The sequence below is a fragment of the Vanellus vanellus genome, assembly GCF_965231255.1.
Source record: "Vanellus vanellus genome assembly, chromosome: 1".
NCBI classification, from domain to species: Eukaryota; Metazoa; Chordata; class Aves; order Charadriiformes; family Charadriidae; genus Vanellus; species Vanellus vanellus.
Genome location: NC_138905.1, coordinates 100,226,074 through 100,245,098, shown reverse-complemented (window position 1 = coordinate 100,245,098; position 19,025 = coordinate 100,226,074). Strand labels below are relative to the sequence as shown.

At 38.8% G+C, this 19,025-nt stretch overlaps 1 protein-coding gene across 1 annotated transcript in view; it reads right to left on the bottom strand.

Annotated features, from left to right (window-relative positions):
* The window catches only part of TMPRSS7 (transmembrane serine protease 7), a gene marked incomplete at both ends in the record, with an annotated part of 31,878 nt that extends 14,909 nt beyond the window's left edge, over positions 1–16,969 (bottom strand). Inside the window, 9 exons of the mRNA XM_082498271.1 lie at positions 731–843; positions 2,121–2,251; positions 3,461–3,689; positions 6,706–6,744; positions 7,653–7,846; positions 8,643–8,710; positions 11,182–11,312; positions 12,155–12,347; positions 16,919–16,969. Of these exons, the coding sequence (XP_082354397.1) occupies positions 731–843; positions 2,121–2,251; positions 3,461–3,689; positions 6,706–6,744; positions 7,653–7,846; positions 8,643–8,710; positions 11,182–11,312; positions 12,155–12,347; positions 16,919–16,969 (1,149 nt within the window). The remainder of the gene's footprint in view (positions 1–730; positions 844–2,120; positions 2,252–3,460; positions 3,690–6,705; positions 6,745–7,652; positions 7,847–8,642; positions 8,711–11,181; positions 11,313–12,154; positions 12,348–16,918) is intronic.
* Positions 16,970–19,025: the final 2,056 nt, after the last annotated feature.

Sequence of the window (19,025 nt, the reverse complement as noted above, 5' to 3'; positions counted from 1 at the left end):
CCAGTGGACTGCATTGTATCCATTGTCAGGTTCTTCAGAGAGGAAAACACTAAGGGCAAACCGTAAGCCAAAGATCATATTTTAGCAGCATCAATAGGGAAATACTAATGTCATCAGACAAGGCATGACAAAAGTATTTTAGACAGGTGTAACCTTTCAGTCATTTGCTTTCAGAAAAGTACCTGAAAAGATGCAGAAAAAGGGCACCAAGAAAAAACAGTCTATGGGATTGAGCTGATAGGACAGAACATCTTAGAAGATAAAAATTCAATTTATTAAGCATAACAGAATTGACTGGGGAGAGATATCAGAGAAGCAGCAGTAATAATTAGGTTAGAGGGCTCTTGTACATACTTTTTTTTCAAATTTTCGGGGGTGGGAAGAGGGGAATTAACACCACTAAAGTTTTACATTCTCTGCCGTGAGTCAATTCTGGAGGCTAAACATCAAAACTTATCTCAGCTCTTCAACATCATAACAGGACAGCTTAGGAACTGTGCTCTCTTTCTTAAGAATAAGTGCACAGGGGAAAAAAAAAAAAAAAAAAAAAAAAGAAAAAACCCAACACAAAAAACCCGAGCACAACCAGCTAGCTATTCAGCTATGTCATTTCTATAAACTACATCTGTAAGGATGCAGGTTAGTCCCTACACAACTGTTTCTGCTATACTTATAGGTTCTGTGTGCCCAAAACGTGCAACAGTGCCTAAGAGAGAGAGAGAGGCATTACCTGGAAGTTCCACACACAAAGACATTTTGGAGGATAATAGCTTGGGTAATAGGGACTTGTGATTCTTCCTTCATAGCCAATTTTCTCTTTCGTCACTATTGCTTTTCCACACCCTAGGGGAAAAAAAAAAAAAAAAAAAAAGGAAAGTTTGGTAAACCTTAATATATTTCCAGCAAAGCTATTCGGTGGGCTAAGCATCCAAATTTATTAGAATTCTTCAGCTGCAAAACAAGGCATCTTAGGAATTACATTTATGTGGGCTCAAGCTGTAAAAAGATACCCTTCCCAATGATGCAGGCAGACAGACAAGGAATGTAAAAATCTAGGAATACTTTCTGGGCTCTGCAGGACCATGATAAAACATTGTGAAGTTCTATATCGGTTATTTCACTGAAGGCAGTTCTGCGAACAAGTCTCAGTGAACAGTGTTGCACATCAAATCATCCACACTGTAGTTGTATGTGAGGATCTCTAGTCTTAAAATGCAGCCACTTAGCGGAGGAACAGACAGTGTGCTCATCTCATCAGCCTCCTGGAAGCCAACATCTCCTTTTATGACTGCTTAATGGATTTAGAGAATTCATTAAAATCAAAACATATGCACACAGAAACCAACAAAGAAAACCCAGCTCTGAATTTAAACTAACCAACCAAACAAAAATAACAGCCCTGAATTGAAAGTTACTTATGATGGAGAATTTATCACATGCTTTTATGATACTATTTTAATGCTTAACTACTCTCAACATGGAAAATACGCAGCATCTTTTTGAGCAGCTTGAATTTCCTTGCATTGGACTGTTTTAAATTTTTCTCCTTGTGCTATTAGCATGACGTTCCTTGTACTATTCGTGATTATTATCTAACCACTTCTTAAAGCTTAAAGCAATAAAAAGCAGATTATGAACTTGACGCACAAACATAACTGACTCCTTTGTGTTAATGAGGAGGCAGGGACAGATAGAAAACGCAGACAAAGCAACTGAAGTTTTGTTTTCTGAAAGTAGTTTTTAGTGCTGAACTCCTTCCACCTTTAACATCATCACTGAGTCCCAAACCAGGAGAGAGGCCAGAGCAGTGCTACATCTGGAATAACAACTCCATCTACTGGCACATTGCAGTCCTGACCAACTGAATACAGTCAGTGCTGGTTTCAGCCTTCTCCCTTCTCATCTCACTTAAGGACAGCTACTCTGCACGGATTAAATTAATCAAGAGGAAGGCAGACACTCAGTAATACAGAGGAGATGAAGGAGAGAGACAGGCACATAGAAAAAATGAAACTGAGATACAGGAGTCATTTATCCGTAACCGGGAACGTGACAGCCACTTTGAGATCTTAGACAGAAACAATACAATAAACACATTTCCAAACACAAAGCAAACATACTTTCTTGTGTAATGACCTCGAAATAGCCATGGAATTCCTTCTGTTCCTTAATTTTTGCTGCCTTAAACATTACCAGCATAAGATTATTCGTGGACACAAGTGACACCAAGGAATCGACTGGTTCACAAGCGCTAAGGAGGAAGAAAGGAGAGTACATATGTAAGCAATCAGTAAAAAAACAAAAGAAACAAAACACAAAACAAAACCCCAACACATTGCTCTCATTCTATACATAAATTTTCCACTGGTGCAGAGCTTGCCTACTTCAAATCTTAGTAAAAACTCTATGCTCTTGTACACAAAAGTACCTGTTACAAGGCCAGTTAGAAACTCAGGATTGGAAAGTCACTTGTTACCCAAAAAAAAAAAAAAAAAAAAAATTGCAAACATGAAAAGGTAGATGGAATGGTTAGCTCTAGGAGATAATACTGGCTTTCAGCCTTCACTCCAAGCAAAAATGAACAAAGCCAATAGTAAAGAAAGTCTTGCAGAAAAAGAAAATTTATTTCATTAGACCAACATATTTAGCTTCGGTTTGGGGGGTGGGAAAGACAGGCAAGTTATTCTTCAAGTCAGAAATTAAGAACCTGAGCCAATCAACTAGTCTCATAAAAAAAAAATAAAAATGTTACTTTCCATGTGCATTACCTAGCAGATATCCTCAGACCTCTACAAATACTAACAAGTAAGTGAACACCATCTGCTGTTTTATAGACAAGTCGGTGAGTGATTCAGATTACTAGAGGGGAGCTATTGAAGAGGATTGAAAAGCCAATGCTCTTTTTTGAGGCTTATACACACACCAACAGGCCAGAGAAAATGATTTCAGGAGTCAAAACACCGAGTTCTTTGTCTACTTGATGGAGGTGATGTCTTTACCTTTTGGTATGACAGGCCCCTGTGGAACTAGTTACCAGGAATTCCAAATAAAAAAATCCCCAAACAAGCCTACTGGATCATTAAAGAAAGAAAAAAAAAAGTTTTTTAAAAAATTAAGAAAAAAAAATAATACTAGTCTGCATCCCTGTGTGAACTTCTCATAGTTCCACAGCTAGGTGAAGATGCCCTCCAACTGATGAATATAGAAAGATTTAAAGAATATTTAACTGTTTCTTTTATTAGCAAGAACAATTTTTTCACTTTTGTGTAAAAACCAAAAATTAATAAATTTGCCAAGTGTTGTGTGCATAACACATGAAGATCAGAGTATTTTTAACAGAACAAACCAAAACCCACCAAACAAGCAGTCAACAAATCTACAGAAAAAAAAAAAAAAAAAACAAACAACAAAACAACTCCAAATGATTGTCAATGAATTCTCAAAGAAAATTTATACTCACCGGTACAACACCTTATGTTTGATTGGCATCAGAGAGTCATAAATGGTTAGCGAGTCAGTGATGCAGTTATCTGCTTCAATCTGAAGGGATACTATTGAAAGACGAATAAGATGGCCCACTGATGCAATCAGCTTAAAATAGCAGATCGTTCCCCCTGAGGTGGCATGGATATCCAGAGGAAAGTGCTCACGTAGGTGATCAGCATACAGATCATACATACAATCTGTTCCTGTGGAAATGTCACATTTTCAACACTGGACACTCATTACAAAACTGTTAAATCCTCATGGAATACAAAACAAAAAAATCCTAAAAACAATTTTAAACTAAAGCAACATATGAAAGCATAGCTAAAAGTGAAAACAAAGTAGTCTATGCAACTCTGCTTGCATCTTAGTTACAAATCTGTGGTCAAGGAAAAATCTATTCATAAAACTACAGATCATGGCAAACAGTGCTGTAAATAAGTCCTTGTAGAGTATTTGTACAAAAGCACGGCCATTTTGTACAACAGGTATTCGCAGTTAACAAAGGCCTGTGGAGCTCCCACGGGATCAACTAATTGTTCACTGGGAAACGTTCATCAGGGCAGAAATCAACTGATGCTAGGATATTTATAATAAATAAAATAAAACAAAATAAAAATCAAGCTACATTTTTGTATTAGTCTGGGTTTTTTAGATTATTGTTCAAACATCAGGCCTCTCAATGTTTTATTGTGAAATGAGCTGTAAGTGCTACCACTAAATTCAGATTCACCATTTCGTTCAGGTTGGAAGGGACGCTAGGACCTTTCTTGTTCTACACCCTGCTCAAAACAGGGTCAAAATTAATTCAGACCAGGAATTCATCCTGTCAAGTCTTGAAAACTTTAGCAGCATTAGAAGTCACTGTTAGAAATGGAAGTACCACAAAATGCAAATGATACAGCTTAGCCTACAAAACACCTGTATTAAAAAAAAAAAAAAAAAAGGGGGGGGGGGCAAAAAAGGCTGTGACATAATTTAGGTAAGAATCATCAGAAAATTACCCTAATTACATCCAATTTTCCAGTTAAGCCAAAACAACTGTTGCTTTCAATTCAAACATATTGACGTCTTTATTTCAATTCAATATTGGAGCTCCCATTCAGCAAAAAGCTTAGGGATTTTTTTGTTTGGTCATATCCAAAATTCTTAACATAGCTATTTGAAAGGTGTGAAGGAGGAAAATGCAAATTAAAAATGCAAAAAATATTTGCATTAATTTCTGCCTCTTAAAAAGACAAGTCTCTGAAATAGTTACTATCGTGGAACTCCAGTTAGAGCACTGTGAAAGTCCACTATTGATTGTTGACTCAAATTAAATGTTGGCCTTTTAACCAGCAGCAAATCAAGGCAGGAAGTGGCAGGCTTTGTCTGACTTCCACTTCTAATTTACAGTCTTGAAAGTAATGCTATGAATGTTCATGAACAATCTGTAAGGGTCACATACCATTCGACTGACTTACAGTTATAACTATTTAAAACTTTGACTGAGCCATTGTTCGTTCTTCTTCCTTCTTGTTCTTATCTCCTCCCGATAACATTCTTTTTATAATACCTATTTGTGCTTATTTAGTCACCCTTAACAAAACCAGCTTTGATCATAGTCATTAGAATTATGGGACTACCATTATTTCTACTAAATCGTTAAAAATGTGACTAGCTCATTGCTGGTGTGGAGCACAGCGCAGAGAATTCAGAGCTAGCTCTGAAAGTCGAAATAATGCAAGCATATCAGCTTGAAACCAAAGCTGGATGCAGTTTTTACCCAAACAGAGCCTGCATAGCCAGATACCATGGCAATGCAAGTCACTCACATCAGGTGAATCTCTACAAGTCCCTTCTCCAACCCATTTTTCAGTAAATCTGCACTCCAGTGCTGTGCCTGAACTAATTACTAAGGGCATCTTCATGCCCAAGTAACTCCATTGCCCCCAAAATACAAACAGGCGATGCACCTTCCTTATACGCTGCTGCGTTAACACTTTCACCTCTGCACCATATTCTATAGTCTTAAGCAGACACACTCAAGGTACCACAACAAATTAAAGTGCACCAGCATAAGACTTCTCAACTCCTGTGGCAATAATTAAAATACATATAAGGAAATGTGACAAAGGCCAATATTGCTATGCTTTACAGTTTAAGTCAGAAAGGTTTTGAGCAAATGAATGCTGTAGCATTCAATTGACTTGAATTTTGAGAAATTATGGGTTGATATCAATCTAAGCATTGCAAACCATGGCCCAGGGTCTGTGACCCAAAGTCCACCTGTGGGCAACAGTACCAGGAGACCTTCTAGTCTAGGAATTCTGAAAAAGTAGGCAAGCTAAAACCTCGCAAGAGAACAGAAGCGGAAATCACAGAGAAAAATGTAGTTGTTGAAATAGTACAAGTTAATGTCTTAGAAAAGACAAATACAGACATGGAAAGGTATAAAGCCCTTAAAAAAACCGAAAGGATACAACTTCATGAGATGAAAAGTAAGCCTGTGTCAAGGAACACACCCTTACCTGATTGAAAACTACTGACCCAACAGAGACTTATGAGGCATATGCATCAAAGGTGATCAGCGTACTATTTCTTAGCCTAGTAGCACATTTTTTCTAGGTACCTACCCCACATACTAGTAAACATCAATGCGTTGTATTCTTAAACTATTCTAAAGTCTCTGCACGCTGCCAGAGAACCCTGCTGGGAGGTTTACAAGATGAAACCAAGCGCTTATAAAAGTGGTGTCTCCCATAAACCTGACAGAACAGAACTACTTAAACTAGTTTCTGTTAGGGAATTCATTCAAAAGAAAAACTCATTATTAACCTTGGAGAAAAGGGAGTAAAGAAGGATAAAGGATGAACAAAAACATCGCTATTGTTTATCTCAAAAGCCAATAAATAGATTTAAATTCAGTACTGCCCACTTTGGAAAAACTAAATCTTCTTTTCAACACAGAGTGAATAGCAAACAACTGAGTGAGTTTACTTCCTACCATGCCACCGTGTACATCTGAAAAATTTACCAGTCAGACTAAAGGCAGGTAGCTTCTATATTTGTCACATGCAAGACTCTTGGTCACTCTTATAGCAACTCAGGACATAAATGCCAAGGCTGAATTTAACCCTCTTAAATTAACACTGAACAGTATCTTTGCGTCTAAGACATGAACTAAAAGCTTTTTCTCCACCTCTCCTCTGCCAGGAAACTGCCAAAATGGTGAATTACCTGTTCCCGTTGTTGACCAATAATCTGACCGAAGACCTGCTGCACAGAAACAGAGTTGTGTGAGTCTTCTCATTTGCACAAAATCCAGAAGTCAGGGTTTAATTCAATCACACTTCTTTAATCACACCACTAAACTCACAGGACAAAAGACCTATCTCAACAAGGGAGCCTACCCAAGCCCCCTTCAGTTCTGCAAATCCTGCAAGCAGCTTTGGACGTGTCATGTCCCCAGGCATCTTAGTGCCTGGGGCAAGAAGACACTCCACGTCAATTAAGCAGTCAAGTTTAATTGAAGGCCTGAGACAGAGGTACCCAGGAGGCCTTTTTCTCACCCTTGGCCACAGTCTTTTTCAGCTTTCCCTTGGACAGAATTGTAGAATGGAGTTTGTTCTGTCCTTTCTTCATAGAGCTGAAAATCATACAACTTTTTGTAGCTAATTACATTGAACAGATACTTGAACCCTAGGCTGCTAATTTCTTCCCCAGACAGGAACGGCACAGGAATTGTTTAACAAATGGGTAGATTTATAATCTGCTTCTTAATCTTTAATAAAGGGGTGACAAGAATCTCATTTTCAATGGAGGGGCCAAAGTTTGATCCATGTGGAAACCTTAACACTTCACCTTTTTATGCTTTTAAAGCCACAGACTAACCCAAAATTGAGCTGGCTACAAGGTGTCATGCTCAGCTCCTGAATTTGAACATAAGCACTCCAAATAAAGGAAGATTTGCAATCAGTGTTCACAGGGATAGTTTGTACCTGGTTTGACTTCAAATCTGGTTTTCATTTTCCTTTTTTTTTTTTCCCCCTCTAATAATTTTAGTATTAGAAGCTAAAGATGCTGGATAAAGATTTTGGTTTATTTATAGAATTTTCCACTCTAAGATAAAAATGTTTGCTTAATGAAGTGTTTCCTCAAGGATATGGATATGTACTAATACTAACCACTGAGTACAATGGAGTCCATGTCTACCGCAAGGCCCTGAAGACTTCCCACTGAGGTCCGGTTAATGATACTTGTCTGAATGGAATCCTTTAAAATGGCAGCCACACAATCCTCACACAGCACTTGGCCTTTTGCCTGTGGTACCACAAATACGATCCAGAAGTGAATAAGGAGGCCTCCCTTGTTGTTGTTACTGAAATATAAAGGTCCTACAGATTACCATCACGTTGAAACTTTTCTGAAGACTTGACTCTCAACACAAGCTTCTGAAGTACAAATTTAGAAGAGTATGGCTTATTTCCATCTTGCCTTGTTGCTTTGACATACTGAATGTATTTTCTCTCCTAAAAATAAATTTAAAAAAGAAGCCCCAAATGCCAAAATGCACTCCTTACACCCAGTTGGGGATCTTCACTAGGCTGACTTCCAACTTTCTGAGGGCCCCTGACTTTTGAGATCTATGGAATCATCATATCTGTTTGAATTAGAACTGGGTTATCTCCTAAAAATCATTGGATTGGAATAACTAATCCTCTAGCATTAACTGCATACATAATACTAGACTAAATGTATTTCATTTCAGTATAGGAATTTTCCCCTTCTTCCGTCAGTAAAAAACAGTTTTATACCAATAACATTACTTATAAAATATGTGCAACTTGGTCAATAATAGAGTTGTGCTCTAACAGCATGTCTAAGTGTTTAAACTTCTGTGTGAACAATCATATAAAGCATCACCAAATCTCTTTAGGGACATTGTTTCTGTTTACCTTAGATTATACTCCTGGCAGAGAAGGAACTGCTTATATGACTTAAGTTTGCCCTTACTTTTGTGAAAAGAATCGGTACAGGTTATAAACATATTTTGCTGTTGGTACAAGCGCATAGCAAAGAGATTAAATCGTAACCACTGACAATAGGTTTCTCTTGTGGACTCATTACATTATACACTACCCAGGAGAAATACAATTACACAAACACAGTTTTACCTGACTTCTGAAACTGTGGACTGCTTATAAAATTTGGAGAAAGAGGAGGTTGTGTAGACCAAGTTCATCTGAAAGAAAAAGTATTAAACCAATGAAGATTTAGTATTTCTGAAAATCAACCATACCTACAGATGTTATATTATGCCTAGGCTTTCCTAGGAACATCCTAATTTCTACCGAGAATATGCAGTCTGCACATATTTCCAGGCATATAGCAATGAAGCTAGGCAGACCAGCAGACATGAACAAACCAGCTCTGCAATGCACCCCTAACAAGTCCAGGATTCCCAGGAAATATCAAATCTTCTGCCCAGGGCCAGCTGATGTGTACAGCAATGCTTTTTCCAAACAAACGAGTTTTGAAAAGAGTGGGATTTGCTTCACAAAGACTGTTCAAACACAGAGGGCTTCCCTATCCTGATGCTGAAACTTAGGGCCAGTCTTCAGGAAACAAGCACATGCTCATAACATTTTGTGTGTTGGTACTAAGGTGTAGTTAGCAGCACATGTCAGAGCTTTTTCCGCAAAATCGCAGAAAGACTGAGATTGGAAGGGGCCTCTGAAGAGGCTCTAGTCCAACCCCTGCTCTCAAAGCAGGATCAACTACACCAGGTCGTTCAGGGCCAAGTCCAGTTGATTATCTCCAAGAATGGAGACTCCACAACCTCTCTGGACAACCTGCTTGAGAGTTTGATCACGTTCACAGTTAAACAGTTTTTTCTAAGGTGGAATTTTCTGGCATTTCAATTCAGTTTGTGTCTATTTTCTTCACTAACCACTTAGTATTAACATATTTCTTTCCAATACACAGTGGAGAAGGAAAAACTCTGCTCATTTCATGCCAAGGGATTGCCTTTGGGGAAAGCAAGCTCTCAGTTCCACCGGTTCTTAGTATGTGTGTGATGATACCAGTGAGACAATAACCTTCATTCCTCTTGTTCAAAGAGGCACACTTCTAAAGCCACAAGGTGGCATGTACTTCAAGCTGTTCAGACCTCATCCTGCTGCTTAATGGTTAAAAGTAATGCCCAAGGGACCGTAACACGGATTATTTTGAAGCAAAGGCTGTAAAAATCACGTTAATATTAGTCCTGAACATTTAGTATTTGACACAGGAAGTTTGAACAATTATTTTAAGGGCCTAAATAAAACGTGTGGAGCTCAGTCTTTCTCCAGACTAGGCTATAAGACATTTTTATATATTACTGTTACTATCAAAGGGGAAATGCGTCAATCGTGACAAGTTCTTCCACTACCACTCTGGAGGTCTCTGGGCCACAAGCTATGAACAAAATGCATTCAAGGAGAAAAAAACAAACAAAAACCCAAATCCCCCACATCCCTACTAGCAATTTTAGTCAACAGCCATGTCACCAAGAAGTGCAGTTTCAGCAATGTAAAATCCATTTGTGAGTTCAGGCAAAGTTTAGAAACAAAAAAAATAATTTCCAAGTTACGTTCAAGTAGAAGGTGGTGACACTGGCAGTTCACACCTGCTGTCTGTCACCTCTCCCCAATATATGTGACAACTGCCGGATGCTCTGGGACAACAGCAGGACACAGGGCTCACAGCAGGTCAGATCTGCTCCATGGAGAGTGGGGAAAGGGCACTTTTTATACTCGTTATCTGTCACCCCTGCCTGAGAGCACTTCAGTTGTTAAGGTGCAGGACTAGGAAAACTCGACTATCTGCTTTCAAGTCTTTTGTGATCCAGCTTTTAGAGGGGGGTAGAAAAAAAAGATAGAGCTGGAAAACAGGAACATGAGTTCTTCTTAGAAGATGAAAAAAAACCTTAGCAATTATTAAAAAATCCCTTGGTTCTATCTGACATTTTATTTTCTTTTTTCCTTTGTTTAGCAGTTTTCTTACTATTGCTTGAATCCTTATGTGGACAGCACTGCATTTCCTGGTGTTAATCTCTTTTTACTCCCGACATCAAAAGTCTTTGAAGCCAAATTCGCTCTTAACCAAGATTCCCACCTGCCTCTTCCTACTCTAGAGCAGCCTTAACTGCCTACAACAGAGTGCTATTTCTGCTTTGACTGCTGCAAGGTGTTTGGGAAGAATAATGGTCTTTAGAATACCTGGCATCAGAAGGAAATGTAAATGTAAATATGTTTGAGAGCTCTAGGGTAATTATAGATGCTCTAAGGCAGCAGACTGGCAGCAGGTACCAATTTAAATGCAAAAGACTTCATCGGTGTAAATTCTCAAAAGTGGCAATTAAGTTTTGTAGGGCTTGTGGAGAGTTCTATTCATAGACCGATTTGTGGGGGGAAATACGTAAAATTTAAATGTAAAAAAACGTCAAATGTAAAAGTCAAGCAGACCTTGTCAAAACTCAGTTTGTGATTAACAAGCTGAAAGTACTCAGTTCCTTCCTGCCTCCAGATAAACACCCTTTGTACAGTCTTCCAGGGGGGGGGGGGGGGAAGCACAGCACCACAGCCCACCCAATGGCGCCTGAAAGTTGCACCTCTTGTTCACAGCTCTGATCTTTTTGCCAAGCAGCTAGCCAAGCTACACCATTCTTCTTACCACATGCTGCACATTCTGTGCCACAGAGAGGAATTCTTTCGACTCCTTCTGCCTATATTCTGGGAGAAATTCTATGTTGGCAACACGAAACAGTCCAACAAAATACAATGCATCTTTGTTTTCCGCCTGAACTGCAAGATACAAAGAAGACCGTTAGCCTCCAATTTATTATTGTTTTAATAACTGATTGTTTTTTCTGACTAAATTCTAAACCAAATTAATTTATTCAGCCTTACAGTGACAGGACTACCAAATGAACACTACTTTTTCAGAGTCAAACTGTTCTAGATGAATACCACAATTTGAAGGTTAATTGAGCACCTGTTCCCTACACACAAGATAAGATACCACCACACAAATGAACGAGCATAACAAAGGCAATATCAACATCCAGATTCTGGAGCATCCCTAAGGAATCTTAGGCAATATTAGGACTGGGAGTTTAAAGAAAAGAACATAGCTTTTACTGGCCACTTAGACGCATCAAGCAAGAAGGAAACACTCCACAGAAGTGATAATTTCTTGTCCTGTCCAGTGTTTTTACAGGTCTTAAAATAAATATTTGCCTTCTATATTTTACCGCCCCTTAATTTCTTTAAATCTATTCTGCTTGAGAGACAAAGAACTTAACTGGCCTTCAGTAGGCCAAGAAACATAGTCGAAGTCAAAATTTGAGGAATCAAGTTCATAGGAACTGTCAGGTCTGCACAATTAGATAGCACGTGCAAAAAAATGTTTTGCATAACATTAAAACGTTCCTAAAGTTGGCACCTATGCCTGCTCTTATAATTACTTGTCAATTAACTGTCTGAAGTCTTAATAAAGACACCCAAAAAGTCTTTCAGGCCCCATTTAAATAAGTTTCATGTTTATTTTAGAAACAGCCTTCAAGACAAGTGTGATCCTAAACCCAACTGAAAGTGCTATTGGGGATAGCGATGTAGGAAATTGGCATGAGATTTCAACAACTCACCAATAAATAGCCACAGTAATGTCCAGGTTACAACTCCTAAAATGAATAGAATGAGAGTAAAGAGAATTATTTTGTTTTGAAAATTCCACAGCAACTTATCTTTTTTCTTCAATTTGCCATGCTTTTTCCTTGCCAGAATCCTCTTTACCAACTTATCTTCTGCAGCTACCATTTGGACTGAGATGTTGGCTACCTAAAATAAGATGAAAGACAACAGAAAATGTAGAATATTTCTAAGAGCAATCGACTGACCATTGACTAGAACAGATTCCCACACATATTTGTCTGTTACTGCATATGCGTAACTATAATTATCTTAGTAGCAGTTTGAAACTACAGTCAGAAAATAAGGTCCTTTTCTTCTAAACACAAGAAAAAACTTCTTTACGGTTAGGGTGACTGAGTACTGGAACAGGCTGCCCAGGGAGATTGTGGAGTCCCCTTCCAACTCTGAAAATTCTGTGAGTCCAGGCACTTGCTGATATAACACAGAGTCAGTCACTTTTGCGTAAGGATGTAAAACCACCACGTACCCTAGGATAACAGCTCACCGTGCAACAGCTACCCAGCGTTAACCACCTGAAAGACAACATCCTCGCGCATCCTTCGTTAGTGTAAGTTAGCCCTCTTTAGTCCGAAGGGTAGACAACACTGAATTTCCTTGCACTGTCTGCAGCTGAGATGTGTACACAGACAAGTACTGCAGAACAGCAGCTTTTTCACCAGCAGCTTGGTAACATAACCCAGCAAGGTGCCACACGACTCGAATAGTTGCTATGCTTATGCAAGTTTGGTGCAGAAGCAGACACACGTTCAGCCATTTCACACTTTGTGTGAAGTGGGAGGGAGGGGTTAGCATGATATTCAAATAGTCAGTCCTTTTCCCAGTACTATGGCTTGTCATTTCCCTGCTAAAGAATGAAGAGACAGGCATTCGCACACTATCGTTGCTTCCTCCCAGCCAATGATCAAAATGTCACTGCTGTTCGAAAAAAATCCACTTTCTTCTCAGACCAGAACTATCCGAATACATATGGGCTCAGCCCAATGATTCCTCAGAAAAACGTCTCCACTCCCTTCCAGGATGAGGAGCAGTGGGTATGGACATCCTTCTCCTGCGCATCCAGCTCCCTCTGAGAAGTTTCCTCCAGTGAACAGGAGGACATTGCACAGATCTTGCTGGGATGGGAGCTGGACAAGGTCATCACCTGGACACCCAGCCCCTCGATGGTTTATTTTGAATTACAGTCCCAGATTTTCTAAAGTTAGGTTCAAAATATCTCCTGACCATCTTATCTAGGTACAAAAGGCTACTATGTGACCATTTTCTGCATTTACAGGAATAGTTTCTACTTCCTATAAGTATCTTTATAGTCTGTTTGTACCAGACACTCCCCCCCCCCAGGCATATTCCTCTGCAGGAGATAATCAATGCATTAAGCATACAAATGTCTATCAGTTGCTGCAGGCATAGCAAGAGCTGCCTGGGGAAATCTCTGGGACTTCATAAAATTCCCACTTGTAGAGCTCCGGTGACAATCAAACACTTTGTTGTGAGATCAGCAAGAGGTTAAATCACCTATTCTCACATCAATTCATCGTCTTATCTACACAGAGGTCAGCTGGCAAGTTCCTGACCACTCAGGGCATTAATGACCAAGTGCACTGGGTATGATGAACACAGGCATAGCTGTGATACCCAGCTGCACCAGAATTAGAACTATAAAACCCCTTGAATTTCATCCTTGTATCACAACTATAACATAAGCTACATAATAGTGACACATCAGGAAAAATATCCCAAAAACATGTTGATGTTAGTGAGAAGGAAGCTCTCAAGAGGCTGCCTTCGGAAGCTGGGGGTTCTCCATAACTGGAGGTGTTGACAAACACCAGTCAGCAATCAGCAGTGAGAGTTTTAGTGAGAAATCTTCTATGAAGCACAAAACAGCCTTTGAGACAAAGAGACCTGCCTTGGGAGCTCATGTATACAAAGATGAAACTGAACTTCACCATTTTAAAGACAAAGATGAAAACAAACAAACAAACAAAAAAATCTTTTTCCTTGTCTTTGGAACAGCTTGATTAATTTTAAGGGTATTTTCAAAGTAGGTCTCCCCTGCCTCACAGCTGATTTTATGCCACTTGTGGGCTAGGACGGACACAGAGGTACATCATGTCTTAGTAATACAAACTAAGAATCTCTGACAAAGACAAATGATGACTTGTCTATGATTTGCTCAGGGTACAGATAACCTCGCTCCACTGAGGGACAAACCCCGGTCCCATCACCTATCACTTTCTGTGATCCCACACAGAAATACACAGAGGAATTCACAATCATGCTAGAACGGATGCACATACAACAGCGCTGGATTCTGACCTGGGCAGATCTGGCTGTTCCCCGTGCTCAATAGACCCTTCTTAGCCCCTGCAGGGCTACAAGGGGTAGGGAGAGAGGAAAAAAGTTGAACAAGTTGCCAGGCTATTTGCCATCATTTCATTCTTTGATGCCTCTCAGAAGGTACACTGCAAGAGTGTGTCCTGTTGTAGACTAAAAGATGTGGGCACAAGAATAATTTTTCATCCCTACTAACTATACTTCACTTGAGAAGGCTGCAAAAGTCAGGAAGTACCAGTTAAGAACTGCACTCCCAAGTTATCAATGTGGGATGCTAAGTTTAATACAGTGACTACAAAACCTATGTGCTGATGGAGCTTGACACCCAGGAAATGCCAAGCATAGCTACTAGACATTTGCAAAAGCGATGCTGTCAAGTAATCTACAGTAAGTGGTTGTTTCCTTCTGCCCGACACTAGTAGAGCCACACCTGAAGTATTGTGTCCAGTTTTGGGCCCATCAGTATCACAGAGACGTTGATAAACTGGAGTGATTCCAGGGGAGGGCCGCCAAGAGGTAAGAGGCCGGAGGACGTGATGTACAACAAAAAGCTGAGAGCCCTGGAATTGCTTAGGTGAAGACAAGAAAGAAAAGTCAGTGTGAGTAAATCTAATTAGAACGTTCCCTACCTAAAGTGGGTTATGGAGAAAACAGCCACACTTTTCTCACTGATGCACAATGAAGAGACAGCCACAACAGTCACGCATGGCAGTAAGGGAAAGTCCAGATGGATATAGTTGGGGAGGCAGGGAAGAGAAAAGTATTTCACCACGGGGGTCATGTACCTGAGCCATGCCCAGAGAGGTCAGGGAACCTCCATCCCTGAAGATATTCAAAACTCAGTGGGACAAGGCCAAAAGAAATACTTTCTGGCTTTGATGTTAGCCCTGTTTTTTAAAAAATGGTTGGTAGATCACCTTCAGAAGTCCCCACCAATGTAATTTTTTCTACGATTCTCTGATATTATGTCCTAGTAATGCTTTCAATGAGAGATTTCTGTGTACCCTCGCAGGGAGAGCATAAGCAACATCACCACAAATATCCTGTTAGTCCCATAGCCAAATACAATCTAGCTAACAATCTTTGGCCTCAGACTTGAGGATGTTCAAAGATAAGAAGAAAAATTAGTAATAAGTAAGAGTAATAAGACCCAGTAGTACAATTTACAGTTTCCTCAAACAAAACGTGAAAACACTGAACTGGCAGATTTCAGACTTCTATCTTCTACCTAGGTAATTAACTGCACTTGTTTTGCATGTTCTCAAGAAGGACTCAATTTACCTGTCTTCTGTACTTTTTAAAAATTCTGTTTAAGGATGAAAACCAAGTTGCTTATCTGTTTGTTAGAAGTTCTGCTCTGTCATGTAAAGTTCCCTTATACACTCAGGTGTTCAACAGGACAACTTGAGACAGCTGAATGAATGCTCAGTTCTGACATCTGAAATCTGGGGCAATTTCATCAAGGTTCCCCCAAGCATATTTTATATTTAAGTTTACCCATGTCATTCGTTTTTGTAACTGTAGGCCTAACCAGACAGATTTATTCTTAAAAATTAAAGTTCCTGTCAAGGATTGTTAAGGACTGCTCAAGATTGACATCAGTGGACTATAAGTATGCACTTGAAACAACTGATGTCTTCTTTGCATCTACCGTAATTCTAATCTTATTTTTGAAGATGCACTTCATGTATCAAGGCTTGCGTGGCAAAGTTCTCTGTTACACAGGACTCATAGGAATATTGAATGCTATGCTCTACATTTTAAATATTTCCCTGGGTTATATTAGTTTACCATAACCACTTTATAGTAAGAAAAAAAAAAAAAAGGCAAAGTTAACCTGTTCCCTTCCCTCAATAAGGATCACACTTCTTAATTGAGCTTTCCTCTATACTGCAACTTAGTTCTTGTGCTCTAGAACCGATCTCCAGCTAAAATCGCAATTTGACTATCACCATACACTGAATTATTTAATCCATCCTTTGTCATGAGCTAATGCTTATGCAATAATCCCCTTCTTTGTCTTCTCAGGGAAAAGCAAAACACTTCACCTACTTTAATGTTACCTTTCTTGCCTAGAAATTGCTTTCTTTTTGGAAAAACCTGCTGCCGTGATACCAGTATAAGCTTTTCCTATTATCACACTGTCCTTCCCATTAGTCCACTTGTCTGAAAATACATGTTACTAGCAATCTGAAGGTATACAAATATATGTTGGCATTTTCAGATTAAGTTATAAAACAGAAATTCATTAAAAAAAAAAATCTAACTGGGATGTTAAGTTTAATACTTGAGAATTAGATCATAAGAGATCTAACAGTGTCAAGACAGGTATGAAATTAAGAATGCTTAAGTCACCTACTTACACTTAGTTCTTCTTCAGGTTTAGCTGCTGGGTGATCTTTTTTTTCATCCATTCCAGCAGAATTAATTTTATTGCTTGTCCCGGCTGAAAAAGAGCCTTGCACCTTTTCTCAGGCACCACTTCTACTTCTGAAGCTGAAGACAGCTAACAGCAACGTCCAGGACCAAGAGAGGCATCAATTTACTTTGATGAGTTTCCAATTGTAATCTCATCTGCCCTGTTGCTCTTTTGTGAATATTAGAAGGATACTATCAAGTAACTTCAGACATCAGAGTTAGACTGAATAAACAGACTTTTGATAGTCTTTTCGAGTTGAAATAGACTCCAACTTGTTAAAAAAAAAAAAAAAATCACACTGTTAAAATCTATATATCATTAAAACTTCACAAAATTAGTTGCCATAAAGAAGAAAAGTAGCAAGTAAAATGTAAATACGAGAGCAGCACCATGCAACTAAAGAGGGAAAATAAATTTAAAGACCTTGAGTAAGAGTGCTGCAAACAGCAGATAACCACTGCAGAACAAGAAGAGTATTTTGACTCTTTTCTAGAATTTTGTAACCTGTCTTTTGAATACTCAAATTTGGTTATTTTATTGTAATCAAGAAATAAGCTGCTCCAGGCAACATATTTTCTATTGTTAAAATACATCAGGCTACACACTGAGAATCCTTTTTGTAATCAGATGCAGGAAGTCACTTGTACCATAACAGTTCCATCCTATTTTCTTTGATAATTAAATATTTATAAAGGATGTAAAACAGTACTTTCCTCAATGGATGCTAACTATAGAGCTGTCTTTACTTTTAAGTGATTAACGATCTTAATGCCTTCCTTGGGTCAACTTCAGAAATGGCACTGGAGAAATGCCAAATTTTTATTATAAAAAAATACACATTCTATTCGTTTATTCTTGAAGATATATAACTTAGACTAACAATCATAAAAACTTCAGCAACACAGTAGTGTAGAGGTATAGAATAGAAAAGATGTAGCCAGGCCTCATAACAGGCGAGCTCCAGGCGCAATCTACTTTCCATCGGTGTAACCAACAATAGGTGACTTCAGCTACAAGGCAAAAAAATTCTACAGTTAAATAATATACTTGTAAACAAAAATATTTCATGTCTGTTTGTTAGTCTTTGGCTTCTGCTGTGAAGCACAATATTTATGTCCTCAGTCATTATTATTTGTTCTAGAACTGCAACATATTTTAAACATACGAAGAGATACTTTAAGCTCTGGTCCTTATTAATGCTTTAGTAGCATAGGAAAATCTATTTATTTATTCCATATTACTATACATAATTGCTTCCAACTCCCACCTTTTTTTTTTTTTTAATTACACTTAATTTTCGGGAGACTGCTGTCATCTCTTAAAGTGTCCATGTAACTCACAAAAGCTTTCTACTATTCTGTGCACAGGAAGTTACTATGATACAAATGTTATTTCAGAAGCTGGTGCAGAGATTAAAGATCATTGTACATAAAAATACTTTCCCTCTGTCAATATCAGTCTTTTGCATGTTTACTCAGTAAGTCCTTTATGTTCTGAGGAAGCACAGTTATCATCTCCAGATTCACTTTTCTTCAGCTGTTTAACTTCACATATTTTCTCCTGAAACGATAAAAATAACCGTGGTGTTTGTTATTGAAGTAGCAACAAGAGTAAATCAAAAGGTATAGTATTAAATGTGTGCTTTTAACCTGGTGAGAAAATTATATGTCATTTTCTCTAGATTACACAGAAAGGCTGAGATGGAAGTTATTTCCATTCCTTCAACGAGGTAAATAATATTGCTATGCACCTTTCACATATCTAAGAAGTATACGGGCCACTTGTATGAAATAAATAAATGAAGCAAAAAATAAAATGATGGAGAAGGAAGAGGAGAAGGAGGTCCTCCAGATGCCAAAGCAGAGATCCATGCTGCAGCCCATGGAGGATACCATGCTGGAACAGAGGGATATTCCTGAAGGACTGCGGCCCATGGAAAGACCATGCTGGAGCAGAGGAAAAGAGTGAGAATGAAGGAGCGGCAGAGAGAAACCATTGTATACTGACCGTAACCCCGCCCCCACTGCACTACTCAGGGTTCAGGGGGTGGG